Here is a 25,756-nt window from a genome sequence, read left to right as displayed (position 1 = left end):
AAAACCCTAAAATGCTCCTAAAAGCATCATTTGTCCCAATACAAAGATCATTTTTCTCTCTTAGCTCTCTCTTTTCTCATTTTGGTATTTTGAAGAGCAGCTGATATACGTTATATGGCATATGACATAATATTGAAATTTTGAACTATCAATTGACAATTGATATTTATCTTTATCACTATCATTTTGGCATTTGGAATTCATCAATGTTTAAGTATTATGATGTGAATTGTACTTAGTTTTACAATTCTATATATTTCTTTTTTTTCTTATGTACACACACACACAACATACCCAAGGAAAATATTGCTGTACTTGCATACCCGTATTGAAAACTTTGTGCATTGGGTTTTTTTTTCCCGTTCTCGTGCCTTATTCGTGTTGCTGACATCAGAAATACTCCTCATCACAGCAGCAAAAGACAATGTGTAATAAAAATTAGGTTTTCGACGAATTAAACTTTTCCTTTTTTTTTTTGCATCCAAAAACCCTAAAATGCTCCTAAAAGCATCATTTGTCCCAATACAAAGATCATTTTTCTCTCTTAGCTCTCTCTTTTCTCATTTTGGCATTTTGAAGAGCAGCTGATATACGTTATATGGCATATGACATAATATTGAAATTTTGAACTATCAATTGACAATTGATATTTATCTTTATCACTACCATTTTGGCATTTGGAATTCATCAATGTTTAAGTATTATAATGTGAATTGTACTTAGTCTTACAATTCTATATATTTCTTTTTTTTCTTATACACACACACACACACACACAACGTACTGTAAAGTTATTTCAATTTTAATTAAAGAACAAGTTATGAACTATGAATGCTATATATGGATATGAGGAATTATGTCAATGTCTAATAATTCTGATTTTTATCTGCAGGTCTGAAGGAGAGAGATGATTTAATATTTTCTATGTCTTCTCCAAATGAATTCAATTGGCATATATATCATTTAGGCAACCAGTCAATTGGTGTATTGACCGGTCATGCCTTTTAGGCATGACCGATCAATGCACCCATTGATCGGTGCCTTTACAATTATACCATTAACACAATGCTGATTATCGGTTCAAAAACCCCCAATAGCATATTGTAATATCATAATATAATGACTGATCAATTTAATGAATCGGTCCATATAAACACCGATGATTCAAAGTGCACGATGAATATAATCCAACCGGTGCATTTGTTAACCAATGTTAATGCCAAATGAAGCGGTGTATTCATTAAACCCGATAACAAATATGCTCGATATAATTAAGCCCGATAACAGATGTGAATCGGTGCCAATGTTTATGCATCCGATAGCAAGTATGTATCGGCGAATTTAACCCGATAACTTATAGCATTTAATATGCTATTGAGTTAATACCCCGATAGCATATTAATGCCAATTAACAATTGACATTAATATGCTATCGGGTTGTTAGCCCGATAGCATAATGATAAGCAATGTTTGTACAATCCGATAATCATATGCAATATAAATCAGACATGAAGCATGTAGATAAATAACAGAACAAGGAAGGTTAGGAAGATCTTATCTTGCATAAGCTACCATGCATTAACACATACCCAAGGAAAATATTGTTGTACTTGCAACTGTTGTGACGTTTTCACACATCGCCCCATTGCAAATGGGGACCCCTGTTTTTTGCTTTTTTAGGGTTTGTTTTTTTTAAGTCTTTTAGGGTTTTGTCAGTTGGCTTTTGCATTTTGAGTGTTGTCGGGGAGATCAATAGGATAGCAGGTCCTGCTGGAGTGAAGTCCTGATCCTGAAATTTGGCTAAGTTTGGAATGTCCTGATCCTAAAATTTGGCTAAGTCTGAAAGTCCTGATCCTGAAATTTGACTAAGTCTGGAAACTGAAAAACCTCCAAAAACTAGATTTTGCTATATAACTCCTGGAGGTCTGAAACCACTCTCAAACATCCTGAAAGTATATATGGAATATAACTTAAAGTATAAGATACTTAAATGTTATATTCCATTAAAATTATCCTGATAGAGAGTTCAAAAAGTCAAATTTCGCTCCTGTCCTTCACTGAGGATCCAGAGCGAATTTCGCTCCTGTCCCTCTCCAAGGGACCAAGGCGAAGCGCTCCTGTCCCTCACCAAGGGTCCAGGGCGAAAAGGCTTATTTGAGTCATTCCTGACCTTGTTTGGTCAAATTGAAATATCAAAGACACAATGAAGGACGAAATGAGCATGATAGAGCATCCAGATTTGACAATGAAATGATGAAGTTTTTTGCCTAGAAAGTCAAATTCGCTCCTGTCCCTCACTGAAGGACCAGAGCGCTTTTCTTTATATGCACGATTTTAGACCTTTTTTGGACATTAACTTTTATTCATAGCATGAAGTAAGGTGAAATCTTCCCTAGCAAAGGAAATTTGAGATGAAAATTGTAGTGATTTGGCCTAGAGGGCAAAATTCGCTCCTGTCCCTCACTGAAGGACCGGAGCTTGATTTTCAAATTTGCACTGTTCTTGCAGGATCAGGACAATTTTATGATTGGAAGAGATCAAGGAGGGCATGTTTTGTCCATTGAATATAATTTAAGCAGTCTACAAAGGAGTAAATCAACCCAAATGACAAAAAGTGCTCCCGTCCCTCACTGAAGGACCGTGCCACTTTTTCAAGTTTCTCCTATTTGTTTGATATTTTATGGCAAAACTTGACTTGGATGGGAAGGACGAAGGATGTTTTATGCCTTGGACGCAATTGAGAGATTTAAAGAACAAAAGGGTACGCCAAGATGTCAAAAGTGCTCCCGTCCCTCACTGAAGGACCGTCCCACTTTTCCAAAAGTGCTCCCGTCCCTCACTGAAGGACCGTCCCTCTTTTCTAAAAATACAAATTTCTTGCAAAGGCAAGGCAAGTTGCGTGATTGAAATGAATGAAAGAGGGCAAGATTCATCCATTGAAGATAATTTGGAAGACTAGCAAAGGACGAATTGGCTTAAAAATGAAAAAGTGCCCCCGTCCCTCACTGAAGGACCGGAGCTTGAATTCCAAATTTGCATTATCCTTGCAAGATTTAAGTGATTTCGCGATTTGAAGTGGTCAAGGGAAGTGTGTTTTATTCGTTGAATATAATTTGGAAGGCTAACAAAGGACAGATAAGCTTGGATTTGCAAAATCGCTCCTGTCCCTCTCCAAGGGACCAAGGCAAAACGCTCCTGTCCCTCTCCAAGGGACCAGAGCGAAGTTATCAAAATTCATTATTTTTTTGCCTTGTTTTAGCAAATCGCACTAGATACCAAGTTCGCCCAAAACTTTGAAATATTTTTTAAAAAAAAATTTAAAATTGGCATTTAATGAAAAGCGCATAGCATTTAATAATTAATTTTGAGCCTTGGAAAATCGTTTTTTTTTATTAATTGAGGCATTTCGAAATTAATTATTATTAAATTAAAATTTAAAAAGAAGAGCGCTTGAGGTATCATTTTTTATTGCTTAATTAAGTCGGCCTTCTCCTTTTATTAATCTTTGTTTATTTTTTCCACCAAGTCGGCCTATGGAGAGATGTAGAAGGTGAGCGCTCTATATATTTGGGGTGTGTTTTTCATTATTCAAATCATTCACTCATTGTTTCAAGTGCGATTTGGAGAAGCAAGGAAGGAGGTGCGAAATCTAGCTTGTGTGGAGCGAATTTCTACCAAGTGTGGACTAAGGAAGGCGAAATTCATCTTGAAGGCTATTGGAGAGGCGTATTTCTTGCTAGTTTGGAGGATAATTTCCAGATTTTTGAAGACATTTGAAGGCGAATTTCCAGATTTTTGAAGAGGAAGGTGGAGTTCTTTTCCAAGCTAAAGGAGGTGCATTTTATCCAAGGGAGAGCTTTGATCTACACTTTGCCTAGCAAAATTCATCTATTTTTACATCATTTCTTAGAGTTAATTCTCAAGAGGAGGTATGGCGAAATCATCTTGACACCCTTATTCAAGGTTTGATTTTTTAGACATTTTTGGAGAAATCTAAGTATTACATGGTTAATTAGGAAATGATAACTCAAGATTTATCATGAGGTTTCCTAAATTAAAATCTTGAATCTTCCTTTTAAAGTTTAATTTTTAGATTTCAAGATATATTACTAATTTTGAAATGTTGTGTAGGTATCAAGATGGCGACTCCAAAGCCCGGAGGATCTACAAGTCGGCAGGTTCTCATCAAGGACGATCAAGCAAGGACAAGGACGACCTTCTTCGATCCAGCCTAGCATCGACAAGGGCGACCTCCTCCAGCCTAGCATCGACAAGGACGGCCTTCTTTGGACTAACGTCATCAAGGGTGACTTCTCCAATCCAGTATTCCAAGGCGAGGTACATCAATCATCCTGCACATCAAGGACACAAGAAGTTAGAACAAGGGTTCGTTGAAGAAGCAGATGGTACCAGATGAATTAATTAAAGCTAGCTTCTCAACAACATCAAGTTGAATATCTACCAAGTTACAAGTGTCAAACGAGGTGGCATCCTAGTCATCACTTCTCTAGTTAGTGTGGTCCACCTCAGCATTTCCAGATTCAATGTACCTAACTCATGGAAGGTGGCACAAACTCCGATGTACCTACCCCAGCTATCCATTGGTTGAATTTTCTAGAGAGGACATGTGTCCAAGCAATACAATTTTATCATTGGTCAAGCATTAAATGTTATGTAATGGTTGTAACAAACCCTAATTAGGGTTTTCATTGTTGAATCTTGGCCATTGATCTTGAATTGATCTAAGCCATCGAATTGTATTGAGGGCACTATATAAGCCCTGGCATTTCATTTTGTAAAGGGAATAGTTAGAATATAGTTAGGAATAGTTGGAAGCAGTTAGAAGATAGAGAGAGAATAGCAATTAGAGTAGAGTAGAGAGAGAAGGCAAAGATTGTTGCCAAGATGTTGTTGTAAGAGACTTGTAACTTCATTGAAGAAATGGTGAAATTTATGGGTCGATTTGACAATTTGCATGGTCTTTATACTTCTCATATTTGATTTTGTGTTATTAGATGAATGGAAGAAATGTGCTTGATTGATGGTGGAATTCGTATATCCATACTACTAGCAGTTTGTTGATTGCAGACTTGCCTTGCGTAGTCAACTGGAATCATTCAGCTTAAGCTTAACTTCAATTGTCGCTTCTTCATTGATATGCATCAACCTGATGGTGTCTATGCCTGCAGTGATGATTTGAACATCATAAAGCTTTCCTTCGAAGATCGCACTAGCCTTGTGGAGATGGTCCTACGATGTCAAAACAAGACCTAGTTAGAATTTCATCAAAGATCAATCATTGCTCCTACATTCCTTAGTATTAGGATTAGATTCTTTCCTCACCCTCCTCTTTTTTCCTTTTTTTCAAGTCAAAGTTAGTAAGAGCCTGTGTTCCAGCAATATTCAAAGCAGATCAGACGTTCAATCATCGAATGTAAGTCCCCTTGTGATTCCAGCAAATCACATCATACCACAAAGAGCTTATCCACACGTAGAGACCCTACATACAAGAACCTTGAAGTCATCCCGATTGATCCTTTTTGCGATATCTTCAGCAATCAGAGGCTTTACTCAAGAGAGGATAAGGTACCTTTAGGTATTTTATTCTGTGTTTGATAGTGTACAAAATACACGTCAACACATACCCATACTGAAAACTTTGTGCGTTGGGTTTGTTTTTTCCGTTCTCGTGCCTTATTCGTGTTGCTGACATCACAAATACTCCTCATCACAGCAGCAAAAGACAATGTGTAATAAAAATTAGGTTTTCGACGAATTAAACTTTTCCTTCTTTTTTTGCATCCAAAAACCCTAAAATGCTCCTAAAAGCATCATTTGTCCCAATACAAAGATCATTTTTCTCTCTTAGCTCTCTCTTTTCTCATTTTGGCATTTTGAAGAGCAGCTGATATACGTTATATGGCATATGACATAATATTGAAATTTTTAACTATCAATTGACAATTGATATTTATCTTTATCACTACCATTTTGGCATTTGGAATTCATCAATGTTTAAGTATTATAATGTGAATTGTACTTAGTTTTACAATTCTATATATTTCTTTTTTTTCTTATACACACACACACACACAAAACGTACCCAAGGAAAATATTGCTGCACTTGCATACCCGTATTGAAAACTTTGTGCGTTGGGTTTTTTTTCCCATTCTCTTGCCTTATTCGTGTTGCTGACATCACAAATACTCCTCATCACAGCAGCAAAAGACAATGTGTAATAAAAATTAGGTTTTCGACGAATTAAACTTTTCCTTTTTTTTTGCATCCAAAAACCCTAAAATGCTCCTAAAAGCATCATTTGTCCCAATACAAAGATCATTTTTCTCTCTTAGCTCTCTCTTTTCTCATTTTGGCATTTTGAAGAGCAGCTGATATACGTTATATGGCATATGACATAATATTGAAATTTTGAACTATCAATTGACAATTGATATTTATCTTTATCACTACCATTTTGGCATTTGGAATTCATCAATGTTTAAGTATTATAATGTGAATTGTACTTAGCAATATTTTCCTTGGGTACGTTGTGTGTGTGTGTGTGTGTGTGTGTGTGTAAGAAAAAAAAGAAATATATAGAATTGTAAAACTAAGTACAATTCACATTATGATACTTAAAACATTGATGAATTCCAAATGCCAAAATGGTAGTGATAAAGATAAATATCAATTGTCAATTGATAGTTCAAAATTTCAATATTATGTCATATGCCATATAACGTATATCAGCTGCTCTTCAAATGCCAAAATGAGAAAAGAGAGAGCTAAGAGAGAAAAATGATCTTTGTATTGGGAAAAATGATGCTTTTAGGAGCATTTTAGGGTTTTTGGATGCAAAAAAAAAAGTTAAAAAATGTCTTTTATTGTTACTTTTTGGCGCTCAACGCCTTTGGGTACTTGCAGATATGCTTGGGTATGCACCTAGGCCAATCTACACCCAGATGCACCTGGTACGAGTGTGCGCCTGGTTCTAGACACACCCAGTAACATAGATTGAAACCACAAGTACTCCAAATCCTCTCACAAGATGAAAAGTTGGCTACTCGTAAGTACTATCTTATTAAAAACGATTTCATTCAAGTGTTTCACTTTCATGGTTCCACCACCACTCTATAGGATCTTTCTTTGATATAAGGCTTCCACAAAAGAAAAATCACCTTGCCCATGTGAAAACCTATTCCACTAAGTCCTAATAATTGAAGCATCATCACCTTAGCCATAAATCTTTTTTACCACAGCCAAAAACTGCTTCATTAACACTCTGTCCTCACATGGCGACCTCTTCTTGGTTAATTGAGTATCATACCATCTAGGATTCAAGGCATAAGCAACACAATGAAGGGGGTTTCTTAACTTTTTTCCATCTTTCATGCATCTTTTTTTCTATCAAAGGAGATAAAGAAAGATCTCAACATCTATTATTTTCATTCTTTCAAATTGAATCCATTTCTTCATAAATTTCTCCCAAGCATGACTTGACTAATTCTGCAAATTCAATCACCTCACATATGGGTTGAACAAAATCAACAATAAATTTAACATCAATCCAAAACAGTCATCAAGGACCATACCTCTCAACTCAACTACAATATCTCATATAGATTGTCACAATGATGCCCATGCATCACTAAATACTATAGAACACAAAGCTCCTTTAATTGCATAAAGATAATCAAGCAATATAAAATTAGAAGCGAACCATGTATTAATGGGTTTGAGGAGGTCCACCTTGGCTAATTTTTGATAAAATGGCTTATGTGTGATGATTATTACATATGAACATTTGCATTTTGCTACCCTTTTCAATGAGATGTAAAATCCATTGAAACTTGCCAATATCTTTGAGTGCATTATTCAACGAATGCACACAACATGGTGTCCAAAATATATGTTTGTACCAACAAGCCTGCTACTTTACAAACAAGGGCAACATCTAAAACAACTTGGACCACATGCGATGCATCCACCTCCTTAATGACATCACATAGTTAATCCTAGAGGAACTCTATATTATTTTCTTTCTCTAAACAATCTTTGCCTTCAAAAAATAAGGGTCTTTGTTGCATGTTACCATATAATATTATAAAGTGGGTGATTTATAACATCTACCTACGCGACCATCACAATGTTGCATCCCTCTACAAACCACAATCTTTTCATTGGTGCAATTCCTTGCTCTAGTCAAACTTTTTCTTTAACCATTATAGTAGTGTAAAGCTTTTCATACCCTTAAATAGAACTATTGGTATCTTGGACCATCTCCTCATAGAAAGGTGAGCAAGCAAACATTAAATGGTATTTGATTTACACGGAATAAGTATGTGATCGCTACATCAACCACACCTCAACTCTACACATCAAACAATTTTCCAATGGGATTTACGCTTCCAATGTGTGGCCTCTTGCGAGAAGACCCTACGTCTTCTCTTGTCACATCTCTAGAAGTCACAACAATCTCAGACTCTCTATGTTGATATTGTTGTAGTAAATTAGATTTACTCATAGCTTAAATTTCACTCAGGCATCATTGTGTATGCCTAGGTGTTAGGTAAGGTTTATTATATTTTATTGCCTACCTACATGTAGTTCATTGTGCCATTAGTTGCAAGCGGTTATACCTAAACTCATCTCCTATTGGTGCTCACCTCTCTCGCCTTTTCTTTATAAGCAGGCGTATTGTACATTGTTTGACAACTCAAATACATTCATTATTTGGTGAAATATTATTTCTCTTCTTGTGAAGGTTTATAGCTGTTTGCAAGTATTGGGGTGGAGTCAATACTCCAACATGGTATCAAAGCTTCCTTCTTGCACTGTCTTCTGCATCTGAGAATCTTCATCAGTATTTTGTTCTAAGTCGATCGACTCGCTTTATATTTGAAGGTCATCATTTGATGGTGTTTGCATAGACAAGCGATTTTAATCGGGCATAGAATTTGCTGGATCGGCTCATTTGCTGCTCGATTTGCAAAATCCTTTGCAAGATCAGTGCTTTGTTTGGGGCTATCTCTTTTGGCTAACATCCCCATCCTCAAATTTGACTCAATTGTTCCGTTGTGGCAAATTGGTTGAATCGGGCTTATTCTTTATTTTAGGCCCGCATTATTGAGCGCATACAATGGTTTGGACTGGCATCTTGTATCTTCCTATTGGCGCCTCTTAAATTGCCTATATATGCTTTCTCTATGGCGACTATTCATTCTCTGGGACAATGCATTAGTGTTTGTCAAATCTTTGTGATTCTTCAACGGACTCAAGATTCCCTATCTTGTGCATCAGATGATTGGTGTAGCATTTTTTATTGATGTTTTCATAGGCAGTTCTAGCTGGGCGCTACAATTTTGTCTAGGGGTCCATTGATTCCTGGCCGCCCTTGTGAGCCAGTGTGCAAATTCTCTATTGCCTATACCATCCCATGAGACAAGACATCTTCACACCATTCACAATAGAGTGGGAATCGTCTTTGTTCAAACCTAAAGATTTTTTACAAGCAGATTCTTCTCTCTAGCTTGCATCCTGACCAATGAGATATGTGGCTTTAGAAGATTTGATTTGTATTAGGCGCATTTACATCCTATTGGAAGGTAGTTACCTTTGTCTGTTATTGTTTCCTTGCATTCATTACCGATTGGTTGGGCACGTGGGTCTATCTTTTTTCAACAAAGGTGTTCAAATCGAAGGTTTAATTGTGCATGGTTTCCAACTACGGAGCAACGTACATCTCATGATTCAACATATGTTTGGTGATCCAAGGTTTATACTAGTCTCCACTTTACAGGGCTCACGTTGGATGTTTGGTCATGACCTATCTCCATTTTATCGTCTAACCATGCTCATTCATTGGCTCATTTTTATTTTTTTTGCTTCACAATTGACTTTTGCCTTCTTCTAAAGTTTGCAACAAATATTTCTTTAGGGTTTGTGTTGCTGTGGAGGCGAGATTGCTATAGGCCCCTCCATGCGCAATGTTTGAGCATTAGTTTTTGGGAATTATCCCAAGCCCATGGAAGACACTTTATTCTCCTTATAGTTTGCAGCGCTCCTCTTGAAATTGTGAGATGTGTAAGGCTTGGTGCCTCCGTCTTGTGGAGCATAGTTGAAGTGATTTGAATTTTTTGGCATGGCTTGCCCACCAAAGGTATCGCTTCCCTCTCCACTGCACAAACTTATTCAAAGGTATCACTTCAATCTCCATTGCTGCATTCTCTTGCTTGAGATATTGCTTGTGGTCATATGGACAGCTTGAGGTGCTGATTTCTTGCCTCCAAGTGCCTTTTTATAGGCATTTTTTTCAAACTAGCACAACTTTTGCATCCGGAGTCCGTTATTTCTGCATCATATATCATTGAAAAGCTCTGTTCGCCAATTTTGTGGTGGTTGAGGTATTTTTCTGATATGTTGTTGTTTGCTACTCTATATACTCCGTTGAAGTTGCATGTTAGCTATGCTCCATTTCTTGCACACATAAGGAGATGATTGGCTATATTGTGAAGAATATTTCCTCCATTCTCTTATTAGATCATGGATTTACCCAAAGTTGTATCTCTCACTCCATATAATTACCATGAGTGGAAATCACAAATGGCACTATTGTTGCTAACATTGAAGTTGCACAAAATTACTTAAGGTTAAGATCTTGAACCCATAGGTGTTACTGAAAAGAGAAAATGGTTTGATAGAAGAGATAAAGCTCTTGGTACTCTTCTATTGTCCATTTCTCCTGATCCTCGATATCATGTTGCATCTTGTACACATCCTAATGAGATTTGGACCACTTTGGAGAATCCCTTTGGTAAGCAAAATAAGATGAGGAAGTTTCATTTGGGGAATGAACTAATGAGCGTTGAACCTAGACACTTTTTTAATATCTAGGACTTCTTCACCAAGCTCAATTCTCTTCGAAAACAATTGTCTAAATGTGGGGTTAAAAAAGATAAGGTGCAGTCGATACTATCTATTCTCTCTAAGCTAGGTCCTAATTATTCAATATTTGTTTCATTCCAGTGACTTCTATTTGAAGACTTCCTCCATTTTTCAGTTGAAAATGGCATGGCTCCTTCATCATTCAATGGACTTGTGTCTTCCTAAGGGAACATGTGTTGCCTATAGGCATTGGGTCATCTTTTATTTCCAAACATATTTCATTGGCATTGGAGCTTCTTCATTATGGGGTGACTATGTAGTCTCCTTACTTCCTTCCTATGGGGGATCATTGATTGTATATACACGATGTATGTAGTCCTTGGGGGGTGTGATTGAATCCTCCATCGATGCATCTTGTTTCTTTTCTCTCTTTTGGAGAGGAGTTTTCTCCCATGCGGTTTTCTCCTTTTCTCCGCTTTGTGAGAGAATGCATTTCATTTCATTGTACATGGTTACCAAAAATGGCTTAGTTGCCCAAACCCATCTTGCATCTTGCTCATATTGCATAATAATCTTCTCCCTAAGTTGCACTTTAAGGGGGGTGTTCTAGTAAATTATATTTACTCATAGCTTAGGTTTCACTTAAGCATCATTGCATATCCCTAGGTATTAGGTAAGGTTTATTATATTTTAATGCCTACCTAAATTTAGTTAATTGTGCCATTAGTTGGCTTGTGGTTATACCTAACCTCATCTCCTATTGGTGCTCACCTCTCTCGACTTTTCTTTATAAGCAAGTGTATTGTACATTGTTTAACATCTCAAATACATCCATTATTTGGTGACATATTATTTCTCTTCTTGTTAAGGTTTATAGTTGTTTGCACGTCTAGGGGTGGAGTCAATACTCCTACAGATGTTGAGATGACCCAACTATTGAAGCATGAGATCTCAAATGAGGCACTTTCCCATCGGCCTTTTCTTGATACCTAATAGCGCTTCATATTGTTTTAACCCATTTAAACAAGCTTCCACACCTTTTCCTGATATGTGAAGAAAATGAGCCCTAAACCTCAAGTAGATGCCCTAAAATGTCTTTGAACAAAGTTTACTTTTGATGATGGTTGTTTACACCTAGCCCCTTTGACCTTGAAACACTTTCACAATATTTCCAAAAGGGGTAAAAATCCTATTTTCATCCAACCTAACATGCTAAACAAAAAAAAAAATTATTAATTTAAAAAACAACAAAATTAGTGTAAACAAACTGATAGTAAATTTAACTATTTAAAATCTTAAATTTAAATCAAACAATATTTTAATTTTATCGAGCTTGATGACTGATATTCATATTTTAATTTTGAGATGGATTTGCCCGATTAAATGAAGATTTAAAAAATTAAAAAATTCATTTCAAGCATCTAGATTTAAATATTTATTATTAATAATTTAAAAATTTATAGTTGCATCAATAATGGCATTATAAAATCAACTAATGGCTTGAGATATAAATAATGCCTATAAACATAGTTTTGAGTTCAAACTAACTAGCTCAATGTTTGAACCTACTTGTTGGTTTCTAGTTGCATCCAAGAAATCCTAAATAATGTGATAATAAAATAACAATATCAATTGAAATCATGGTCCTCCCACATTTGCTCTTGCATGGAGTTGAAACTAGTAAATAAAAATTCAAAATTGCATTTGTTCTCATGTGGCATTTAAACAAGTGAATGAAAAATCCAAAATCACATCTGCTCCAACATGACATCTTAATTGTAAATGAAAATCACATCTACTTAAAATGCTAAAAAATGACCTTGCGCAAAACTTTATAGGGTTTTTCTTTTTTGTTTTTTAATTTCATGTTTTTTTTTGGCATATGACATAGGGTTTTTAATTTTTTTCTATCAAAGACTAAAGCGACCCAAGCAAGATATTCCTTGCAAGCAGGGTTGTCTTTGTACTTGTCTCCAATACAAGGAATGTACCCCAATCCCCAAGACATGTCCCATGGTTTTAGAGATGCATCTCCCTACAAATGAAAATACTCTTCTCTACTTGGAATTCCAATTTGGATCTCTTCTTCTTAACACATATACATACGCCTCACAATCAAAAATTCTAATACACCCCGATGAAGGCTTCTTTCCTAACCAAAGTCTCCTTAGAGATTGTGCCCAAAAGAGCTTAAGTAGAAGACCTATTAATCAAGTAACAAGTTATGCTCACAACTTCTACCCCAAATTTTTGCTCCAAAACAATGCCACTAAGCATGCCCTTATCTCTTTCCATCACCATCATATTCAATCTCTTGGTAACTCCATGGGATGTATAAAATTGCCTCATGCCTCACATTATTGTATTCCTTGCAAAAGCTATCAAACCCTATTGAACAAAATTCTCCAACATTATTTGTCCTCAACACCTTAATCTTCTTCTCTATCTAGTTCTCAACAAGAGCTTTGAATTCTTTGAACTTCAAGAAGACCTAAAACTTGTGCCCAAGGAAAAGAATTCCTGATTTCCAAGAAAAGTCAATAGAAGAAAACATAATATAGAGACTATTGTAAAATATCTACTAAAATGCTTACTGACTATAATTAATATTGTATTGCAGAGCAAACATAAACAGACCTAGATAACAAAAGATGATAGTAGCCTGTTTCTGATCCCATTGTTTCCACAGACCGCTAGCATATACATATGCATAAATATACAAATTGAATTGATGATTCGGAACTTCATTTTATAGCTAAAGAATTCTCAGAAAGGTTTTCAGTTCGACATATATATCAAAAAAATATCCTTATGGTGAGAAAGGAGGTTTCTTAGGTTTACACATAGCTTGTATTTGTAATTTGGACATGTAGCATTCATTTAAAACTCTATCTACTTTCACAGAAACTTGAACACAGCCAGTTACATCAGTAAACCAGTCCTCCCTATACACAAAAAGTTACTTTTCTCCCACATCCTAGAAGGATATAAGTAAGTGGCAAGACAAACGTACATACATCATTCAGGGCATTTTTCTGCAAACACTATCACGTCCCGAGACTTCATGTCATCTATATATTTACAAAGGAGCCAATAAACAAATACCAAAATCCTAGGAGCAACTGAAGTTTAATTAAAAAAGGATAATGACAATTAAAGACATGAAAACTTACTGTGCACATTCATTAAGCTTTCCCAGATTTTGATTGTCCATAATTGCTAGTATCAACTGCTTGTTCTCATCCAAGTACTGCAACAGCAAAAATATTCCACACCTTGAACATTAGGGGCTATTTCTGACATCTTCAATTTATTTATTTATCAGACACAAAGATGGCGTTTATTTCAATTACTACTTAAATCATAAAGAATAACAAGCAAGATTTCTCCAAGTGTGTGTGTGCATGTGAATGAAGATACAAGATACCTTAAATGGTATGCACCTTACTAAAGAAAATTTAAAGCACCATAAATAAGAGTGCCCAACCACAAAGGAAAGAAATACAATTTATCATTGGTATGCTGAGAACAATCCACGAGAACTAGAAAGCTGCATATTTGAGACTTATTTGGATTACAAAAAAGAATTAATTTATGAAGTTCTAAACCAATACATATAGCTAATCATAAAGAATTTTTTTAATTCATCTTCAAGTTCTAATAAGGGTGTATTGGGGTTTTCTTGTGTTTAGATGAGGCAGAGTATTCTCTTCAGTTTCCAATTCCATCTGGTAGCTCCTTCACCAAGAATATCAGCTTGTACATTCCATGGTTCCACTTGGCAAGCACCTCCATTGCCTGTCACTTTATTTGCAAGTTGGAGCCTTTTTTGTGTGTATTTCTGCTGGAGATGTTGTGCAGGTACAGCTCCCTCTCTTCACAGTCAAAACAGTGTGAACAATCCTCTCTATAGCCTCCATTCTATTGAGCAGGTTTTGGTTGCAAGGCTTGAGGATAGCCAGCCCTTACTCTTACTTACGAAGGGAACCAATGATTGCCTTTTGGTTTCTTTAATAGCCTACAAGTTGCTTAGAAGCAAAGTTGAAGAGCTAAAAGATATGTTCCTGTTGAAAATTTTGGAGCATAATAGCTTTGAGGATGCCATTGAGAGTCATTAAAATTGGCCAAAACTATACGGACAGTGGACTCTTTGGTTGTAGTCTTGTAGATTTCCTTGTGGAATGCGATGCACTGTCTTCAGCAAGACTGGGAGCAGTAAAGACACTATCTTCAAGGGTTGTTGATTTTTCAATAAGCATTACCTAACCTCTTGTTGTGACCTATTTCACACATCGCCCCATTGCAAATGGGGACACCCTATTTTTTTTTTTGCTTTTTAGGGTTTTGTTTTGGCATCGCATCTGCTACCAGTCTTTTTACAATGAGGAGTTAGAGTTTTTGAGAATTCATTCTGGGCTAGATTGAAAATTTATGCTCAGAATTGAATTTGAACGCTGCCAAAGTGTTTAGAAGGTCTGAAGGACGAAAATCGCAATTGCTTTGAGTCATTTCTGACAACCTACTATTTTTAGAAATTTTTGTTTTTTTTTGTTTTTTTCTGCTTTTTTAAAACTGGCATCTGGTTTTTGTTCTTTAAGCTATTTTATTACTACCCATTTTGTCGGAATTTGAAAATCTTGCCTCTAGATATAAAAAGCAGGACTTCAAAAAAAAAAAAAATTTCTGAGATTAGGGTTTTGTTCTTTAGGTCATTCTGATCCTACCCATGTCTTTAGATTCGAAAAATTTTGCTTCCAGTGTAAAAAGAAAGTGTTTGAAAATTTTGCTTTTTTCTGAGATTAGGGTTTTGATCCCCATGCCGAATTATTCCTACCCATGTTCTCAGATTTCAAAATTGATGTCTCCAAGTGCAAAAAGAAAAATGGAAATCCAAATTAAGGTTTTTGTCCAGATGAACCAGCAAGGTATGAACATGGCATGAACACTGTTGACCAAGTCAAAAGAAGGCAAGTGGAATGGCACATCGAAAATTTCGTCCAGGTTGAAGAAATAGAAATGGCAGACTAGTTCAACAAGGTTCAAGGGTAGAATGGCAGACGATCAGTTAAAATGTGGACGAAATTTGAGCAGGATCAATTTAAAAATTGTCCAAGAAAAATTGTCCGACAAATATTAAACTCCTACCGAGGGTTAACTAACTCATGGCAAGGGTTACTTAACTCCTGCCTAAGGTTAAGCTTATTCATGCACCAAAAATGTCTGACAATTTTTAAAGTGCACCTCATGTCCAAGCTAGAAATTCTTTCCATGTCCACTTTAAAAACATGGCATAAGGAAGATGTGCAAAATTCGCCAAAGCTTGAGAAAGAATGTACGGCCCACTTGAAGATGGCATAGAATAAAAATAATATAAATTTCCTAGTTGGCAATAAAAGATGATATGGCATTCCAAGAGAATTAAAAATGGCAAGTAAGATGACTTGGCAATTAAAGTCACATGATAATATATAATTTTAAAAAAAAATTTTAAAAATCAAAAAAAAAAAATTGTGGCATGCCTTCCTCAAATTCGAATTTCTAGAAGGAGATTTAAAACAAATAAAACTTTCTTAAACATGATGGAAGCTTCTAAGGATAAATTCCAACTTCTTAAAGGAAGGATAAAACAATAAAACTTTCTAATTTTTGAGAATCTTCCAAGCTTCCTTCTAGAAGAAGGCAAAGGGTTTCAATTTTCTAAAGATAGAATAAAACACAGCTTCTAGAAATTGCTAAGAAGCTATAAAGACATGCTGCCCATTCATTAATACTTTGTTTGCCAAGAAGATGTTTGTATAGCAAAGAAGGAAGCATCAAAACTCTGTCAAAATTCGCCAAGGCTGAGAGAAGCTAGTAGCTTCAATGCATGATCAGATTATCCAACTTCAAAATCTGCCATGTCTACAGGTTTGGAAATCAAAGTGAACAACTCTCAGGCATAAAGATTATTAGATTCATGCCAAAATCTGATCATATTATCAGATTACCTTTGCAGAAGTAAAATAAATTCAAGGGTTTGAAGAAAAAAAATTCAAATTCTTTAGAGGAAGCAACTCCAAAATCCAACTAGATTATCAAATTTTCAGAAGAATTTGGATGAGAAATAAAGCCAAATCAAGGGTTTGGATAAAATAAGTTCGATATTCTCCTTAAATTCGCCATTGATAACAGTTTGAAGGAGAAAATTCTACCTTGAACATCTCCAAAAGGAAGAATAAAGCAGGTCCAAGGGTTTGAAAGGGACATTCAAAAGGTTCAAGTTCGCCATCACCAAGGTTTGCTGATAAAATTCTGAGTTCACCATTGATCATCCTTGAATCTACCTTGGGAAAAGAATTCAAATCTGCACATAGATTTCTCAGAAATCTTTCAAATCTACCAAAAAATAAAATTCATCCAAGATCGTCCAAGACAGCAAATTGAAAGTGGACTTGCCCAAGGAAAAATAAATTCTGCCCTATCAAAAAAGAAAGTAATCTAAATTCACATTGTCAAACTGCTGCTATCATGGTCAACAAGGAAGTTTTAATCATTTCCAAACCCTCCTTGGAAGAGGAAGATTGTTTATATCCGATATACATGTGATAACCTTCCAAGTTTGAAGTGAAGCATCAACCAAAATCTGTCCAAAGATGTGGAAAGCCCACCCTTTCATATCCAAGGAAGAAAGTCATCCAAAATTTGCTGAGGAATAAGACATGTCCAAAGATTCTGTCCAAAAAAACTAAGCACAAAATTTGAGCAAATAAAAAATTGTCCAAGGATATGTGAACTTCGCCCTACCAAGAGGAAAGCCTTCGGGCATGCCAAACAATCCAAAGCATGAAATTTTTCTTTCCAAGAACAAGATGGCCTGACAAATTGGAAGACAATTTGTCCGATCATACTTCCGAAACCTGCCAAGATGATATTACAAAGAGAAAGACAAATTGTCTGATTATAATTCCGAAATGTGCCAAGGACAAGAGGACATGTGACTGTCCGAACTTTTCCGATCCATAAAAAGTGAAGGATGATTGTCCAAGAATATTCCAAGTCCGAGGACAAGCCAATTGACATGAAGCATGCCAAGACATAAAGACTGACATAAATTTGTTCCAAGACACAAACCTTAATATGTCAGACACATTCAAGTTCCTGGTTTAAGACAACCTAAGAGGGAGAAAAATAAATTGGCACCTTCACGATAAGGACATAAGACAGGACTGAAAATTGTCCAAGCAAGTTGATCAAACTCAGACACGAATTTGTCCAAGGCATAAATGAAATATGTGAAGATGTCGGATCAAGGACCTCAAATTTGATCCATAAGACAAGAAGACCGTCAAGCCGGCACGCTATGAGGAAAGACTAATTTTGACAAATTCACATGAAATCAGACCAACAATCGAGCAGGAAAATAAATTTGACAAGCACATGAAATCAAGGGTCAATCAAACGAACGGGTGGATAAAGGTTTGATACATGAAAAATGGCTAAGTGTGGAATTTTGCACAACCAAAAGAATCAAATTTTGACTGAATGTTGGAAGAAAGAAGAATAACAAAGAAGAAAATAAAGAGGAGATGAATCAAATTCTTCTCCAAATTCAAGGCACCTGAAAGAGTCTCTAGGCATCAAGAAAGAAAAGTCTCCAGACTCGGCGAAAGTATGGAAAGAAATTCCAAATTTCTTAAGGATTTCATTTCTGAAGAGTCAAAGACAAGCTCCCACGTGCAACATAAATTGGCAACAAGATGAGTTCCAGACAAATTTCCATACTTCGGCAAATTTTTCGACACAAATTGGGGAATTCAAGTCAACATGTCCAGGTTCATTGAACACACTACCTCTCAGCAGAAGAAGGGGGTGCAATCCTAAAAGATAGCATCTTGTGCCACTTGTCTCTCATCCAACGGATATTTGATCTATTTTGGGAAACCCTAATTAGGGTTAGGTTGTTTTAATCTCAATTATTGATTAGAAATCAATCCTGACCATTTAATTGTAATTGGGGAGCCTATAAATTGAACTCACCCCCTCATTTGTAAATCATGGGAGCATGTTGCAAAACATGTTGAGATAAGCAATTGTTGCATACAATTGCCAAAGTAATAAGTAATGCATTGTTCGAATTGATGGTGATTACCTCTTTTATTTTGGAGTTGGCATGGTTCTTATCCCTCATCATAGTTTAGATTTTTTTTCATGTATGTTAGAAGAATGAAGGATTTGATAGTTTAGATTGGTGAAACTTTTTGCTCATACTTTTGTTGGATGGATGATTTTCATTCAATATGTAAAGTTAGCCTGAGCTTTTGATGTGGATGCTTAACTTCTACTTTGAGTAATATTGTTCAATTGTTGGTGTTATTCGTAAGTGTGAAAATCTTGAGCACAACCTTAGAAGATTGCACATGCTTTGTGTAGTTGTCCTCAGTGTGGTGAAACAAAGTGTTGTTATTATTTTCACCCAGTCTTTACTGTCTCCTGAATTCTTAGGAATAGATTAGAATTTCTAAACCATATCTCCTTTTCAGTTTTCTTGAAGTCCACAATCCAAAACCCACAAACGATAAACCTCCATTGTGAATTGAACGAGCCAAGCGTAAGTCCCTTTGTGTATTACCAGCATATCACAACGCCCATTGAGCTTATCCACACGTCAAGACCTGACCAAAGAAACCTTGGAATCACCATATAGTCTTCTTGCAACCTTAGCATATGTGGTGGTTTTTCAAGAGAGGATAGAGTATCCTTGGGTATTTTATTCTAATGTTCGGTATATGATAAAACGTACACCAACACATCCAAACCTAACAAGTGTTGGATGGTATTGGGTGGCGCTGTTATCTACAAACAAAGAAATGGTGATGCTGGGAGAAGTTTTGGTTGGAGAAGGTACAGAAGAGGGTTAACTACATCTGGTTAAAAGCCCAGCGATAGAAGAAACCTTTCTAGGAGTTACAGGGTTACCAAATAGGCTACTTACCTTTTGTAAGATCATGATCAGACTAATTGCTGTTAGCATTCAAACCAGCTTCAGCAACCAGGCAAAGAGTGACTCTTCATTAAGAATTATCGTGAGAGCCCCTGCATTGCAGAATCCTTGGTGTTGGAGGCCATTTGCTCAGTGCCCCTCCTTTGCCTTTTGTGTGTTCTCAAAACTTGATGGTTTGTTCTCAAGCGCTTGAAATTAGCAAGGGAGATTAGTCATTATAGATTTCTCAAATAACCGATGATTTCTCGAATTCCTCATTTTCTCCTTGGTTTTTAGGCTCCAGAAGGTGGTGTTAAGTCTGAAACCTCTTAAAGATTTATTACCATTAATACATATGACTTCATAAAGTTGATTTCCAATGGTGTGATGATGCACTTAAAGTAGGGGTAAGATGATGCTGGCAATATAGCATAGAGGGCATATTTATATTCATACCCAGATTAACATGGAAAATCTCAATCATTCCCAAATTCTCATATGCATGCTCAAAAATCCATATTAGCTGTTGGCATAAAGTTATTGCTGCCACAACCGATAATCCACATGGAATGACAACAGTTCAAGAGGAAAGACATGTCTGATAAGTCGATTTTATCAATGTACGACCAGATTGTTTCAGGCAATTGAGATTTATCTTATATATGGAGATCATTGATTGAACGAAGGTACACTTTAAGTTCATTTCAACTGCCAAATTGCTTCCAGATGTCAGCCCGCTTTTTTCTTTCCAGAAAGCTGACTTCATTGCAACCATTGATGTCTTTCAACTTCGAACCCCTTGTCCATTGTTAGGGTATTCTCCTGGTTAGAAAACTTAACAATCATTTGGTTCATGTTTTTTCCTGTTCACCAATTCATATATGACCACAAAAGCATTCCCACGTCAAATACGATATTGTCTTTTTATTGCTTTGAGATCCTCTCAACTCCATGCTGATAGGATGATTTGGAATGTTGCACAACCCAATGACATCTCTGAGAATGTTCACTTTTATGCCATGTTGATGTGTTTTGGGAATTGGCCAATACAGGATTGGATCTAGGTAAATAATGAAAACTTGAACAGAAGACAAAGGGTTCTATAAAAACTTGTACGATCATTCTGCTCAAGTAGAAAGAAAGTGAAGTTAGAACATACTGTGCCATCCAGATGTCATTGATGAAGTACAAGCTGCCCCTTCTGTGTAATATTGTTATTTGGGTATTGACGGAAGAGTACCACACCATGAGCAAGTAACAATCTAGAAGAAAACTGCTGTCTATTAAAACTAGTTCACAGAAAACAAGAATGATTTAAAGACCTAAGTAAGCACAATGAACATAGCATTTTCAAGCGAAATATTTTACTTTAACAACTACTACAACTTCCAACGAAACAAAGACTTTTAACAAAAATTTCATAATGCAAAGCTTCTCCTCTACTGTTTCTTTTATATATACCTCAACATTCTCTACACATCACGTAAAAGTTAGGAAGAGTAAGACAATTCATTTTTTAACCTAAGAAAAATTTATCGAGGCAACCACAAGAATCTATCTTTAAGATATAAAAGAAATTCAAATCAAACCATTCTCTCTACTTCCAAATTGTTTAGGCACCTGAGACATGTTTTCAAAAAATAAATTTACACAATTCTAATCTTAGTGACACTGGAATGCCAGAACACAGGAATGACGAATTACAGTCACTGAATATTCAGATATTCTTATGCCACTATATGAGTCATAAGAATAGCAAGGGCAGAAGATTGGCTGACGTATACATATCAACCACAAGGCTCAGTCTACACACAAACTTCTAAAGAAAACTGTTAAGAAATGATGTAAATTTTCTTTACAAAAACCTTCACAATTATACTAGCCTTTTTATACCATTATTTATTATGGAGAACAGATTGGTTTCCTTTTGAGGCAATGGACTTCACTCAAAAAAAATTAAAAGATCTCCCCAGAAAGAATGCACTTCTCAAGATAGATAATAGATATGCCACCATTCTAGGAGCAAACGTCAGTATGGTAACATGAACAAAAGACTATAGACAAGGAACAGCTCAAAATTGTCAACAGGAACTTCCATTCCATTCAGCATTATAATTGACTGCTAGCAATAACAAAGTTTAATAAATAAGTAATAACATTTAATGGAAAGCTGGATCAAATAGCAACAGAGACAAATGCTGAAAAGAATAATGTCCCAGGTCCTTCAAAACCAGAGTAAAGTCTAAAATATTATTCAATGCTTTCTATCCACCCGTGGAAAAATTTAAACTATCTGGACCACCAGACAGGTATTCAATCTACAACAGATGTTCAGGAGCGATTGGACAAAGCAAGAATTTTCTTCAAAAAAATGTACAAAAAATGCAACTATTGCTGGTCGAGTCACAAGTAGCGAACCCTATCAGCATATCTGTCTTAATCTAAATCTATAGTCCCTATTATTTGCATGTGTATCTTGATATAAGTTGTTTAATCCATATTCCCTTCTATGTATGTTTTGAAAAGATATTTTCTTTGCCACCATATACACAAGAAAAAAGTGTTACACATGTAACTTATTTGTGCATCACTGGACTAACAAGAGCACACAACAGAAGGCATGAGGTACAATACCTAAAGAAAATCCTACAAATGTATTCTAACCTTCACCAAAGAACTGTCTTTGCCTGAGGAAGCACTCAAGAATGAATTTGTCAAAGACTTTAGAAGCAAAGATTGCTTGTTACTTGTATAGTTCTAGAAAGATTAGAGTATATAATGTACATACACTCCCAGTCTGTCACTTTTCTCTTTCCTCGCATGTTTTCTAATCTGGCCACCAAAAGAGATATCAATGAAAGGATGCTTAAATTACAGAACCCAGCTACAAGGCCTTCATTTTTTCATGACCCATAATCAACATGGATACTCCATTTCACAATTTTAAAAAATGGATTTTCTTTATGTATTTATTTATTTATAAAAGATTTCTGTATTAAGATCCTCTCTACGCTGCTCTCTAAAATCTGCTGATCAAGAGCTCTACTTACTTAAGATAAAATAAGCAATATAAATAATTTTACCGTTTAACCAGAAAATTGCCCAGCTAGAATATTATCTATCTGACTCAATTTTAATATTTGGACCAACTCTTAATGCATCACTATTTGTGTTGAAGCTATGATATACAAGTATTTTCACCTAAGTATTTTAATATACAACACACTTAATTCCTGCAGCATCATATACAGCTCTTGCAGCATCATATAAAACCCTATTCTTTGTACATATAGCAGTATGATTTAAAAGTTAAAAGCTTTATAGTCATTCCTATTGTAACCCTTTTAACACAAAATAGAACTTTAGTAGCTTAATCTCTAGGCATAACACTTAAAAGGTATAACAGATAGTATGCAAGTTCTATAGCAGAAAAATGCACTATCTTCCTGTAGCTAATAACAAAGGGCCTGTAACAACAAAATATACAAACCCTATAGTGGACCAATAGATAGCTCCTATAAAAAGAAAATCCAAAATCCAGGTAGCAACAAAAGAGAGGTACTGCAGCAGAAAACAGGCAGTCCTTGTAGCTAAAACCACAGTCCTCCTATAGCTGTATATACAGAGTCCTCATGTTACCTTACTATAGCAACTTATAAACACCTGAAACTGACTTGTAGCAGCATAATTAGACTTGAAACAACATGAAGGAGGCATATAGCCGAAGTCAAGTCTAAAATCCTCTTTCTCACCACCAACCTTCCTGTAGCACTATTCAAGATGTAAGTTGACATGAAGCCACAAGCAACAGAAAACACCAAAAAAAAAACTAAAAACAAACAAGCAAATATTTTTGGTGATGCTGGATTACCTATGGACCCGAATGCTCCTGCATCATTGTTGCACCTCCAAGTTGACCCCCCAAAAACAGTCCTACTACCAAACCCTAAAATCTAATTATTGAACTCACAAAACTAACAACAATAAGGACCCCAAACAAGGAAGATCCAATACAAATGATTCAGAACATCCGTTAAATTTGCAAGCTATGATAAACAAATACTGCACTCAGAAATTTAATTGTAACCCAAGACTTACAATCAAAACCAAAGACTTGATACAATAACCTTCCAACACACAATGCTGAAAAGATGAACAGCACATACTCAATAATCTATCTTCAATTAAATTGAAACAAATTACAGTACATTCAAAACTGCTCTCTTTTCTCTGCTATCAATTACACACCTTAGGTCTTTATAATAGAATAAGAGAAGCTTTTAGGTTTTACAAACACCCATCTCAATGGAGCAACAAGTTTAGGAAAAGAAGCTTTGTCCTAAAAAGACTAAAGTTGAACATAAATAAAGCAAAAGGCACAAAGTGCCTTGTTCTAAAATTCAGAAAAGCAGCTAATCTTTAGAATCCCTCTAACCATGAAAAGTGTTTTCATGCTAAATAGAAGACCTGTGGTTAACTAAGGAAATAAAAAAAATAAAAATAAAAAGGTGCTGATTTTTGTACCCTTCTTAAGGAAGAAAGCAGCCCAGCAACACATTCAGAAAATTAATACTCCCTTTGAAAGGAAGGTGTACTCCATCAAACCTAGTCTCTCCCGCAATATTTCAAACTTCCCTTTTAGCAAGGGCAATGTCGAAATATCTACAACCTTTGAATCTAAGGAGACACTTAAAAATGTTGCTCCCTTCTAAATAATGTATTGAATGTTTATATGCTTGGAGCAATCATGAAACATTGAATTCCTAGAAAGCTTGTGCAACTCCAATCGTCATGGTTCAATATTGTCTGCTCCAACATCCAATCAATAATTTATGCTATCGATTTGCAGAGCTATACAATCTCAAAACTAGTTGAAGACACTGCTATGTATTCTAGCTCAACTGAATTCAATGCAGCTAATGCTCACTTGAACGCTTCTGAAGCAGGTTATCAGACCTGACCTCAAGCAAAAACCAAAATCTGAAGTGTTCTTCCTACATCTAGCATCACCAGCCCAATTTAAATCCACAAAGCCATGCAACATGAACTCTCTATCTCCAACATATCTTAACCCATAATGAATTTGCAATTCACATATCAGAGCACATGATTTGTACCAATCAAATGGATTTTTCAATTATTCACTACCAAAACAAAAAATCATGTTGCGTACAACAAATACATGAGGAAACTTATCTGATAAATTAAATGCAGGAAATAACAATGCATACCAGGAAATAATACTGTTATCACAAAAGCTTGCACCCTTGTTGAGCTATCAACTCAGCAACCTTATGAAACATGGAAACAACCCCGAAGTGTGGGACCTTGCGCAAGGGGTTGAATCTCCGGAGAAGGCCGACTTCCTTCTCAATCCAAGCGCAGGTGTTGAACCAACTCAACACTCCAAATCTTACTTCTAAACCTATCCTAACAGCTTGCAGAGTAAAAGGGAAGAGAGAAATGCTAAAAATGAAAGGAGGTGATGCACCAAGATAAGAGATGTTTCTCTCCCCACCCGAAATGGCACAAAGAATCAACTGAAATACCCAAGAGATGCACAAACTTCAGTTGCATGAATGACCTTAACGCACATATGGAAGTTAGGACTTGTTGAATGTAAAGAGGGGAGAAGGCTTCCCACAAGTCACACCCAGAAACAGGTTAACACAGCATATATGTGAAAGAAAGCCACAAACATACACTTACAATGAAGGTAAGAACACATACACAACATACATAAGTTGAAGTAAGGCAAGAATGATGATTTCAATTCATTATAATGCCAATGGCCAAACTTGCAGTTGCAGAAATGCAAGATAAATACAAGTCTTTAAGAGAAGTGAAAGAGCATAGAATAGCTCAAGCTAGCAGGGAGAGAACCCTTTACAATGAGGCATGACAGCCTTTAT

General features: G+C 35.9%; 1 protein-coding gene across 1 annotated transcript in view; it reads right to left on the bottom strand.

The window, feature by feature from the left end:
* Nucleotides 1-25,756, bottom strand: part of LOC131065820 (GRF1-interacting factor 1) — a 73,893-nt gene that overhangs the window by 11,990 nt on the left and 36,147 nt on the right. Inside the window, exon 2 of the mRNA XM_058000458.2 lies at nt 14,059-14,135. Within this exon, the coding sequence (XP_057856441.1) occupies nt 14,059-14,135 (77 nt within the window). The remainder of the gene's footprint in view (nt 1-14,058; nt 14,136-25,756) is intronic.

This window comes from Cryptomeria japonica, chromosome 6, assembly GCF_030272615.1.
Source record: "Cryptomeria japonica chromosome 6, Sugi_1.0, whole genome shotgun sequence".
Lineage (NCBI taxonomy): Eukaryota > Viridiplantae > Streptophyta > Pinopsida > Cupressales > Cupressaceae > Cryptomeria > Cryptomeria japonica.
The sequence above is the reverse complement of the archived record's forward strand: the minus strand, read 5'-3'. Positions and strand labels throughout refer to the sequence as shown.